We start from the raw sequence: 12,100 nt of genomic DNA, 5'->3' as shown, positions 1-12,100 counted from the left end.
TTTTGACAATACTGACAAAGAATCTTTTAGCTTCATTATGAAAACAAGAAGATGATTTACGTGTTTTTTTGTATTTTTTAGAAATACTATAATTTTTACGCCTTTGTACTATTATCAGCATAGAAAAAGATGGCAACACTGACGCAGGCCAACATTATAGTACGAATACTATAATTATAGTACGGTTGGCAACACTGCGGATAATTGTGGTTCTGCTGTATGTACAGGCGGACCTCGACTTACGAACGTTCGACTTTCGCACAATTCGCTATTTCGCATATTTCAAAAAAAATTGTTTTTTTAAAACGTCGCGCTGGCCGTGGGGTTAAGATATCCCCTTCTCACTCGCTCACAAGCAAGTGCATTTCTTGCGTCACTTGCATCCTGCTCGCACCCGTCACTTTGCTTGTGAGCTAGCTAGGATAGGTTTAGTCTTGCGCAGGAGCGCGTGCGGGCGTGTCATGTTGTGCGTTTTGCTAATTTTATTCATTTGAAATATTTCACCCTAAAAATTTATAAACATGAGTGAGAAACGGAAAAACTGCAGTGTTGATACGAACAAAAAGAAATCAAGGACTCATAAACTTCTCACGATCCAGGCAAAGATGGAAATTATTAGACTTCTGATAGTGGCGAATCTTTTGCTCCAGGACACCCAAAATCTATACAGAATTTATACCCGGAAATCAATGTTGTATTTCTTCCTCCCAATCAATACAGCCTATGGACCAAACGGTGATAGCTACGTTTAAACGATATTATGAGGTCAATAATGACTCAGGCTATCAAGGCAACTGACAGGGAAGGTGGGCCTACATTAAAAGATTTCTGGAAGAACTATAATATATGGAACGCAATAAACAATATTGGAGACGCGTGGGCTGAAATAAAAGAGTCAACCATGAAAGGTTCATGGAAACAATTATGCCCACAAATGATTGAGTGATTTTATAAATTATGATGAAACTCCAGAAACTATCACAATTGATATAGTCCGCCTAATGAATGAACTAAACTTAGATGTTAACAATGAAGATGTTAATGAGATGATAGAATCTCACTCAGAACCCCTAACAAATGAATATTTAATTGAGCAACAAGTGTACGAAAATGAAATATATAATGAAAGTGAGGAAGAAGAAGCTGATAAAATCATCAAGACTTTAACAATGAAAAATATGAATGAAGCCTTCATGCATCTTGACAAATTTTTAAATATTATGAAAGATTGTGATCCCAATGGAGAACGCATATCTCAAGTGCGTAGGGCGATTAATAAAGACATAGCATGTTATAAAATACTATACGAAGAAAAGAAAAAGAAGAGTGGCAAACAGTTAACTCTTGATAACTTTTTGAGGGAACACCCGCAAACCCCACTTAAACATGTCTCTTAAACGCCTTTTAAACATGTTATATTTACTTGATAAATACATATTTTAAAATACACACAATTTTAAAAAAAAATTTACTTCCCTCTACTTTCGAACATTCAACAATCGCACACATTTTCAGGAACCAATTATGTGCGAAAGTCGAGGTCCTCCTGTATTATCAATAATTACAACATCCTTCGATAATAATAGTGTATTGAAATCATAGTATTTTTTAACTGATGATTTGTGAAAGTCGAGGTCCTCCTGTATTATCAATAATTACAACATCCTTCGATAATAATAGTGTATTGAAATCATGGTTTTTTTTAACTGATGATTTGTAGTCAGTTTCACAAGGTTCTTTAATAAAAACAAATTTTAGAATTAACATACCTAAATAATAATATACTTTATGTTTGATCTCTATAAAAAGATATTTAAATAAATGTCAGTTTCATAAGAGTACAATAATTAGATAAAATATTACCAGTGTAAACATCCCCTATCTGCTGGATGTCATAGATGGGTGTGGTCACAAATGGTGTCAGTCCGTGATTGACCAACACGTCGCCGGCACCACCTACAATAATCAAACTACCGGTTAGCAAGCGTGCAACTTGGGCATGCGCGGATTTATTCACATGATGACTTTTCAAAAAGGAAATGTAATTAAGAACGGTCTGATTCCGATGAAACAGTGCACACTACCAACTTTGACCCGACTTTGCAATTTAATAAACGTTTCAATGCAAGATTGCTAAATAAAATTATATGGTATGAAGAAAATATACTCCATCCCAGTGCCTATTCTAAGAGCCGTGTTTACTGTTAAACCAGAATTAAGCACATGTGGACGTACTCCTGAAATATGTCCACTTTATTTTCTATGAAGTTATGTGCAGGTAGTAAATTCTACTTTAACAGTAACCGTGATAATTAGAACATGGCCGCTGGAGTGGACATCTATCTGCAGTGCACAAGAAAAAAGGTAGATATATTTTTCTAGTGATTTATTGATTATTGACGAAACTAAATGAAAAAAAAAATGATTTCAAAATGCACCAACATTTTGAATAACATAAAATGGTAATAGCAAAAATTGGAAACAAAGCAGGTTTATTTTAGAAGTTGTCTGATGAAACAACATAGGTTCGCAAGTACACTGTTTTGTCCAACCCGTGCACAATCAGTCTGTACTTAAAATTCACCATTCAAATTCAAGAAACATAATAAACTAAATCTCTTTTTATTCTTACTTTATGAGTGAGGCGAGGCGTAGGATTACAAATTGAAAGTTCTTAACAGTATAATGATTATTGTATTAAGTTGAATATGGAACAGGATTGCCTGATTTTATAAGTATTTATTATGTAGATATTTTTTCAGAATCTAAGTTTCACAGAAACGCGCTGTCAAAGTTGGTCTGCGCCGAATCATCCCGTCCTTCTAACTAATGGCAATGAATTTGCACCAGCTGAAGGCGGTTCAGTATATCTTTGAGCGTGCGTTAAATCGTCTGTACATTTTTTTTGATCGATGTATTCGGATCCAGAGCGCGGGCCTCGTCTGCGGCGCGTTGCAGCGGTCGCCTAGCAACCAACGGGCCTACCAACACAAGAGCAGAGGCGGAAGGAAGTTTGATCAATAATTTGTTGACAAAACAATTTCATCTGTTTAGTGAAAGGAAAGAGACATAACAGAATAAGGATAGACAACTTTGATTCAGGAACGATCATTTTTTACAAAAAAATGGTCGCATTTCAAATTTATTTATCAAGAAAACTATTTTACTTCTGCGATTTTATCATATATATATTTTATTTCAGTTGGCTATCATTATAATATTATACAATGTCTACTAACTGTAAGTGTACTAATTCAAAAAATGTTCAATTAAAGGTTATGTTAAAACTTGGAAACATGTAATAAAGATAATTAATAAATAATTCTTTCGTTCCGAATACGTAGCTCATAATAAAGTTGAGAGATACCAGAACTGTTGAACATGGTCAATTGTTCATCCAATACGCTCAAAATTAAAGGAGGATCAAACAAAAGTATTTTAAAATACTAATAGTATTTACGCTATAAAGAAACTATGAAAAATTATAAACTACATTTCGGTTGAAGACATTTACAAAATTTCCATATTATGTGATATGATTTACGGTAATTTTATAAAAAAAAATATTCTAGTGTCTACGAATTGTTGAGAAACTATCAACATACAATAATTAATATTACTGCTTTCAATGCTACAGAACAGTCTATTCGACATATTTACTGTTACCCAAAATTGATCTGACAGTTAGTTAATAGGTACAATATGTAGATTGATTTATTCTTGATATGATACAGTGGACTTTTACTAATAGACATTTTTTTTTTAGTTTTAACCCATCAATTGCCAGCCAAACATTCATTTATTGAGACCGACAAAATCAATTCTGAGGTCGATCATTTCATCTTGAGATCGAAGAATGTGTTAAATACAAAAAAATCTCTTTAAAATTGTAATGTTGATAGGTTTAATGTTTAATGGGACCGTAACATAATTAGTTTGAATGCATTTTGTCACAAACAGACAAACTTATAAGCTTAACCATAAGATTAAGAATAAAACCTGTAACAGAAAGCAAAAGACATGGAAGAACACTAATCAGGGCTTTTGATTATTATTATGATACATTGGAACTTGCGTTAAATTTTTTCAAAAATGTTATGACCGTGACAATACTCAATGGATAACTACAACATACGTATTGCATCCAAAATATAATCATGGGGTTACCAAAACAAAAATCTAACAGAAAGTTCAGACGTTAATACATTTTTTTTTAAATTATTACGACGTGAACCTGAAACAGAAAGCAGACCATGGCTACATTGTAGCCGTACATCTATTGTGGTTACTTTATCACCTTGAGCAATATTATACAAGGATTTTGTTGCAATCACTCAGAGCAACTATTAGGGCAGCTATTTTAATATGACTCTCAACTTAAAACTTATTACGGATCCGTTTATATCATATTACTCAAAGCTATCACACGATAATTAAAGCGATCAACGTAAAAGAGGCCTCATATATATATATTATATGTTACGATAGCTCAAAATATATTAAATTATATGCAGAAAGCTCGAGCAATGTGTATATAATATGAACACAGTGGACCGATGATTTATTGGGGCCGAATCAACAGGGCTATAGAGGTAAATCGTACCCACGATGTAAAAAATGTCCAAAAGTTGGACCTAAAGCCCACTGGATTAATGAAATAGTTAAGTACAGTGGAAGTACGTGGCAACGCATAAGACCGGGTAAAATAGAATCAGCTAGAAGATGCCTTTATCCAGCTGTGAAGCAAGCCGGCCTAATGATGACAATTAACTGGGCAGTGAATTGACATTTATAAAAGCGATCCACAATTATTATTTTATTTTTACAGATCACTCCTATTATGTCAGCATGATTGTAATCTGTAAACTTTGATAACTGCATAGTTTTGAATGTTTTAATTGATATTCTGGAATAATCGTGATGATGTTTGATGAGATTGTACAGAAAAATAAAATTCATCGGGAAGCGTACAAGTTATACATATCGTAGAATTGAAATGAACCACTGCAAATTATATCAATCGGTACATAATTGATTAATTACTCAGCGATGCATTCGCATTAAACAAAAGAGGCCTCTTTTTTTGTCATAGCTCCAATGAATTCATGTGACACGTAACCACATTGAAGATAATTATAGGGCATTATGAAATGTCAGGGGTGCAGCTGTCACGTTTGAAGATCTCTGCATCGCCGTCTCTCGGCTTAGAAGGACGACGCAGAATTGAAAAGCACAATGATCATGAAATACACCACTGGAAGCAATAACAAATAAAATTACACTTGTCTGGGTAGGTGGAATGCAAAATCTGCAAACCTTACATATCGTGAATCATATTTTACATTAAATTATTAAGAAATAGTTTTGCAATATTGAATAAAAAATGACAGTGTTGTATGTAACCCACTAAGAGGTTTAATTTTTACAATTGTATTATTAACCATTTCCAGATAAAACGGAAGTATATTAGTCGTACAAGTGCCCTGATGGGCGGACACAAACAATTATCACAAATGAAAAGAATAACAGTAAACACGATGTGATCAACGTATTATGATATTTATACCTGCAGTATACTGTGACGCCAAGTAACGTGCGGTGATTTGTGTCATCAAAATTTTAAAATAAACTGAATAGGTATATTCAATCTTTTCAAGAGAAATTCAATATCAAATTCACATAGTGAATAACATAATATTAATTATTATCAGTTGGTATTCACCACGTATAAAAATATGCATGTTTCGATGAGCTTGTGTGGTGAATACAAGGACATAAAACATTTTTAAATCAATAGATTATTTTAAACATTATTATTTGGATAATATAATAATGGATTAATGTTTCTTATTTCTTCGAAATGTGATACTAATTATCTATGCTAACACAAATAATATTATAGCGCCTGAAATGGCCCACACAAGGGGGGGACTGACAGGGCTCTAGCCTGGGGGCCCGACTTGGCAAGTTAAGTGAGATATACATACACCACAAATTTGCTTTAATAGTAAAAAATTCACCTGCGGCGCTAATAATGTGCAAAGCAATTTGATATAATATGAAGATTAATACAGTCTAACTTGGTTATTACGAGGAAGATGGGACCGACTGAATTTGCTTGTTATAAGCATTACTCGTTATATCAGAGAATAGGTATTTTTAAATGAGCGGTCACAACACAAAAAGTCACAATTCAAACAAAAATACACAATTAGAATTATTCCCCGAAACAAGCATGGCATTCATAATCTACAAAAGAAGTTGTTTATTATAATGAACGTTGGTAGGTACCTATTGACTTCAGCTTGGATTTTTTACCATATGCGTGGAATTTCAACCAAATGCGTGGATACTTTTTCAATGATGTTGGCAAAAACACCAATAATCATCCCGGCGGCATCGTCTACGGCCGGATTTTATTGCTCAGGGTGGAAAATGTTTTTGAACTAACAGTTTTAAGATAAGATAATTTTGCTCGTTATAACAGTGAATAAATGTATGGAGAAAATCATAAACTAAAATGTCAAGGAATGTTCCTTCATTACATCCGAGATCTCGCTATATCCGTGATCGTAATAACCGAGTTTGACTGTAGTTAAATGATAAATCATGTGTATAATTTTATTTTATAATTATTTTTAGTGTGTTTCCTTTCCTGACTATAAAAATGGCTATTTATCCAATATGTCGAAGGGTTACTTGGCCAACACACAGGGGGTCGCGATTAGTGCTTCATAATATGATGCTAAATGTCCAGAACTCAATAAATCAACTGGATTTATTTAAAAATAAAAAAATCGCTAAAAATTCACGAAACACCCTTAATTTTACCCCAAACCCTGGGTTTCCGCGGAATGCCATTTGGGGAATACTAATGTAAAAAATCAGACTGCCTTTCACCGTAACGATAGGTAGGGAGGCCCACCAAACATCCTGGTGTGGGGGCCCGCTTCTGGATGTGGGGACCATGGCGCCTGTACACGTGCATGGATTTACTTGCACCAATAGTGTGTATTTTACACTTACACATAAAAGTGCTGACTGTCTCGTCAATCGCAGTCTTCAAGAGTAAGCGAGATGCGACGTTGTCATTGTAAGATACTTTTTGACAGGTTGTGAAAATCGGGTAACCTCAAAATGAGTCTTTGGTTTTTACCGTCAGATCATCACTATCTTTCTACTGCGTAAGCGCAGATATCGCACAGTCCAATTTTAGTGTAAAAGCTTCTGAACTTTTTTAATCCATGCATGCAATCTTGCAATATGCACGATAATACGTGCATTTTACTGTTACAGCCGCGATTACGTACTATCAGCAGTAAATCCATGCACGAGTAAACGGGGTATTATTTACGATTGCATGTTATTTAAAGGTATTGCTGGTTTTTAACGTTTTAATTTCATTACTAGCGGTTTGAATAATAAATCAATTCACTGTATTCATGACATGCGCTGTTGCAAGTTCAGAAAATTCCCATATTCAAATTATTTTTAATCAATGAAAACATTACATAACCGCTAGTATTGAGTCTATCCACCTAGTCATTGAACTTAACATCGACAAGTACAACTTTGATAATTGGTTACGAGTTAGGTACATGTGCAACTTCTACTTTTGATTGTACTATGTCTTTTGTATATTACATTACTACAGTAGCCAAGACACATAATTATTAAACAAAGTTATATAATACAAATAAGTAGTGTTGGTGTAAGAGATATTGATTTTTTACTTTGGGGCGACAAATCTGAAAAATCAAATGACCTTTCTCAGGGAATGAATTAACCGATACAAGGACGGTAAAAAATTGACCAGTTGTAGTACGAAGACACGGAAACAATTGTAAACGCTTTCGTCTTAAGATAGATTGATGTGAAGTGAGATAATGGTGTCAGTCGATTTGGAATCCGGTGCGGCCCCGGGACGGGCTCTAAGCGGGCGGCTGGACTCGCTGTAACATCTCAAGCAGACGGGACAAAGTGCCTGTATTAAAAACTAGCCACAATCATTCACTAAAATCTATAATATACCAACTTAAGTAATAGTATTACACCTCTCGAACATCACCAGATAAACAATGAAAACAACACCAAATTAAGTACACACTGAAAGACGAGTGTAATGTATTAACTATTTGACATTTGAGACAATATTTTACTGAATTCGGCGGACATACTGCATAAATAATACAAAAATTGAATCAAAACAAATGTATAAACAAATCGTTGACTTGCTTTGGATTAACTGTAAATAAAATTTTAAAAAAACTACAATTTGATTGATTTTCATTTACACAGAAAATTAATATATTATGGCCAACCAAAGTACAATATGGTAAGGTATTTATTAGCAAACATTGAAACATTGTAAAAAAAAAACATACGGATGTGTTCTATCTTCCATTTTTCATACATCAGAGTAACTTTCTTGAAACAGAAAAAGATACGAGTACCTAACTGTTATTTTTTTTAATTTAATGGTGGGTGCACACCCGACCTGATTTGTCAGTCATGCATATAACTTCAATGATACTCCATTTATATTAATTAATCGACCATAATTCAATTGAAACCTAATCAAGTGCATTCCATATGCAACTTGGGTGTTTGAGTACATAAGATACGCCCTTTATCATCATTCACAACAGATACAAGTTGAGTGAAATAAACAAAATATGTCAATTGAGACAAAAAACATTTGAGGAAAAATATTAAGCAAATAATCATCGTCCAATGATACCTTCGGCTGGCACCAGATCATTTTTCATTTCCACGGGAAGCGGCGGTGGGTGTTCCGGCAACTGCATCTCAGCCATGTTCACTTCTGTAACAGGTATCTGCAAAAAGATCAATTGTACAAGTATAATCGAGGTGCTGAGGACGCAACGAATACAAATGCACCGGCGACCGAGTTGAGTAAATCAACTTCAAAGTGAAATTCTAAATAAGATGTATTCAACTATAACTGAGGTGTTGTTTTCAAATGGTCCATTATTACTACTTCAAGAAAGAAATGGTATTCTTTTTTCATTAATGTTTAAAAGAGAATAAGTCATCCAAAACAAATTAAACACGTTATGAAAATAAAAATGACATTTTATACACCATATCCATCGACTCTACCAGGGATGGGCATGCATGAGGTCAAAGAGAGCCACATTCTGGATTTTCATATTATATATTAAGAGCCACACCATAGTCACGTTCTCACGTGTATTAAATACACAAATTCAAATTTAATACGCGTATCTTATCACTTATAACATTTAGAAAGGAAAACTCGCGAATATACCTAATGGGAAAAGAAAATACCTATATTTTTATCAAGAGATATTGGAAGCCGCATTTGCCCACGGCTGGACTATACTGAAACTCCAGTGTCCATGGGCAGGGAACTCAGAAATAATGGGAACTGAAATACCTAACGGGTGTGGAGTAACAGGCAGCCGATCTTGAGTGTGGAAGAATATGGGATGAACTTGAACACGTGTCAAGAATATGCTTGTATTTCGTTCTGACAACTGTTCTTGGTTTATGCACTGACACTCATTCAATATTGGTGTGTTTGAAAATTGCAACACACACTATTGCACGTCTATAATGTGTGGTTCACTATCGTAGGACACTCACACATTCAAAACCCTGCGGAATTCTATTTATTAATCTGTTGTGTCCATGGGATTATAATCCCATATTATTTCATAGAATTTCAGTTGGAAGTTTGAATTCAGTAAAAATGTAACATTCTTTATTGTAGTCACGCATGGCATCAATATTTTTTCTAATACGTATGTCTCTGAGGTGTACAGAATTTGCATTCACTACGACTGTGGTGCCTACGAAAATGGTCTGAAGAAAAGCCTCACTAATGAATGTGTGGCAAATTCACTGAAGAAGTAACAAAATTTACACAATAGGTTTTAAAGAAGAAAAAAATCAAAAAGAAGTTAATAAGTAGTATACATTGATAACCTCACTTCTAGAAGTTGATTGTACCCCAGTGGTATGCTGTTACTAGTGATGTCAGGTGACTTTTGGTTATGGGGATGCTGTTACTACCTGTTACATCATGGGGTTGCTGCCAAAACTTGGTAAGTCGATAATATAGATATTTAGAGTTAACAACGGATTATGTGTCTATATATAAATATGTACTACCTAGGCTACATAAAAAAATCAAGGCCATCCAATATATAAACACATGCATATAAAGCGCAAAGAAATTAGCATTATACCTGATTTTAGAGGGCATTTAATGTATGTAACTAATTGAATCTTAGCGGGTGACCAATGACGTAGTATGGTCACTTGTATTGCAAAATGATAGCATTGCTGTTATAAAAATATTTACATACTCACTATTTATAGTATATAACCTTTTTGTTTACCATGTCCGATCCTAAGAAGATCATATGGGACTACACAGAGTGGAGGTTTGTATTATTATTGTTTTTACGAGAAATGAATGTTAGCCACTTGCTCAACCTATTAGATCCATGCTCTGACTCCATACACACATTGATAAACAATATGTGTATTTGCCAGACCCAGGATTCGAACCTGGGACCCACATTATAATTATGCTGATGCGTTAGCCGCTCGGTCATTGTGGGCGTCAACCTTTAGAAGAAGTAAAATTTTGCAAAATTATTACATATTACTGAGTCATTTATTTCTGGGGGTGCTCTGCATCTACAGCATCTATGGACCGTACGCTACTGGCGGCTCTGGCGGCTAAATAGCAGTAATGGTTATATTATTTTATTGAAAGGACAATGAAATCGATATCAACGTACATCAGCAGAAGCAAAGGTTAACACCATTGGGTGGCCATTAGATATAATTAGCATGCTATTTAAATGTGGTAATTAATTAGTAATTATCTCGTCAGCAGTCAATGTGATTGATATTGTGCCGTTGCTGCTGGTATCTCTATCTGCATCCTATATGGTCTTTTTTCAGCATCATATGGTCAGGTTTGCAAAGCCATTGCCTTGCCTAAAGGCCTTTAGTATCATTTCAATTGAGGATGTTTGTTGATAGCAGTTATGGCTAGAAATAGACCTGCTGCCAGACCAAGCTATTAACATTCAATTTTTATGCAGCTGTCAATATTATGTGACAATGAATACTGAAAGAAACACTTCAGCTCAATGAGGAAGAAGCGATTGATTAGGAGTATCCAAAAAATGAAGCATAACGCGCTCAGCAACCGGCATGTTGCGCGGTATTTTTAACGTCAAATATTAGGGAACCAAACGACGCTCAATACAGAAACATTATATCTACTAACTTATTCATAACTCTTAAATCTCTAATTTAAAATGCATTTTCTTTTCGTGAGGTTCTAGGTCTTTATTATCATTCAAAGTAAATGAAAACTTCATAAATACGCTTAATTTGAGCCACTCATGTTGACAAATTTATCACGCATCTCAAATGTCAAAATATAAAATCTGTGAATATCCGTTAAATATGACAAAAAATCATTTGCTTACCACGCCAGACAATCCGCTCATCATTTTGAGAAACGTTTAATGCTATTTTTGTTCGTTTATCGACAAAATTGATCAAAAATTAGTATGAATAATGTAACCACAGGACGCCTCTTCACACTTTTCCTTTTCCCTTACTTAACCAACAACTTTTCAATTTTCGCCCATTTGTAAATTTATGGCTGTCAAGACCTCCCGTTTGGCTTATTTATGAAAGTGATTGGTATTCTTATTACTCGACCCAATATGATACTAGAACTAGTCCAATCAAAATAATAAGCTAAGTTTATATCTCTTACACGTTAAATTAGATTATAAATTTAATCCCAAAAATGTATTTTGAATCATTCAAAGGTAATAAATAGTGTAGTTACTAGAAGTGGAAAAATTGGTTGATTTTAAAAACTAATGCCAGAGCTCCATTGGCGAGCCAATAAATCGTCCGATTTGTCTATGCTCTGCTACTGATCAACGAACGAATAAAAAAGTCGAGCTATCAAAAGTCAAAAGTTGCGATTATCGTAATGTCTTCCGATAATCCTATAATTTTGTGTTCTTTAGATGTAGACTTGCATAAAATAATATAGCAGCGAAAACAACATAAG

The 12,100-nt window shown here is 34.3% G+C and overlaps 1 protein-coding gene across 2 annotated transcripts in view; it reads right to left on the bottom strand.

Annotated features, from left to right (window-relative positions):
• hfp (Poly(U)-binding-splicing factor hfp) overlaps positions 1 to 11,642 on the bottom strand; it is a 32,341-nt gene extending 20,699 nt beyond the window's left edge. The window contains exons 1-4 of one of the 2 annotated variants that reach the window (XM_085954864.1): positions 11,499 to 11,642; positions 8,741 to 8,837; positions 2,899 to 2,981; positions 1,864 to 1,956 (exon numbers count right to left, since the gene is read on the bottom strand). Coding sequence is in view for 1 of the 2 variants with exons in the window: in XM_085954863.1 (XP_085810989.1) it covers positions 1,864 to 1,956; positions 8,741 to 8,837; positions 11,499 to 11,522 (214 nt within the window). In the remaining variant the exon portion in view is untranslated. The remainder of the gene's footprint in view (positions 1 to 1,863; positions 1,957 to 2,898; positions 2,982 to 8,740; positions 8,838 to 11,498) is intronic. The other variant, XM_085954863.1, reaches the window with a different exon arrangement.
• Positions 11,643 to 12,100: the final 458 nt, after the last annotated feature.

This window comes from Rhyacophila brunnea, unplaced genomic scaffold (genome assembly GCF_057557595.1).
Source record: "Rhyacophila brunnea isolate RB1 unplaced genomic scaffold, BYU_Rbru_1.0 scaffold_4, whole genome shotgun sequence".
NCBI classification, from domain to species: Eukaryota; Metazoa; Arthropoda; class Insecta; order Trichoptera; family Rhyacophilidae; genus Rhyacophila; species Rhyacophila brunnea.
This window is presented reverse-complemented; position numbering and strand designations above follow the sequence as displayed.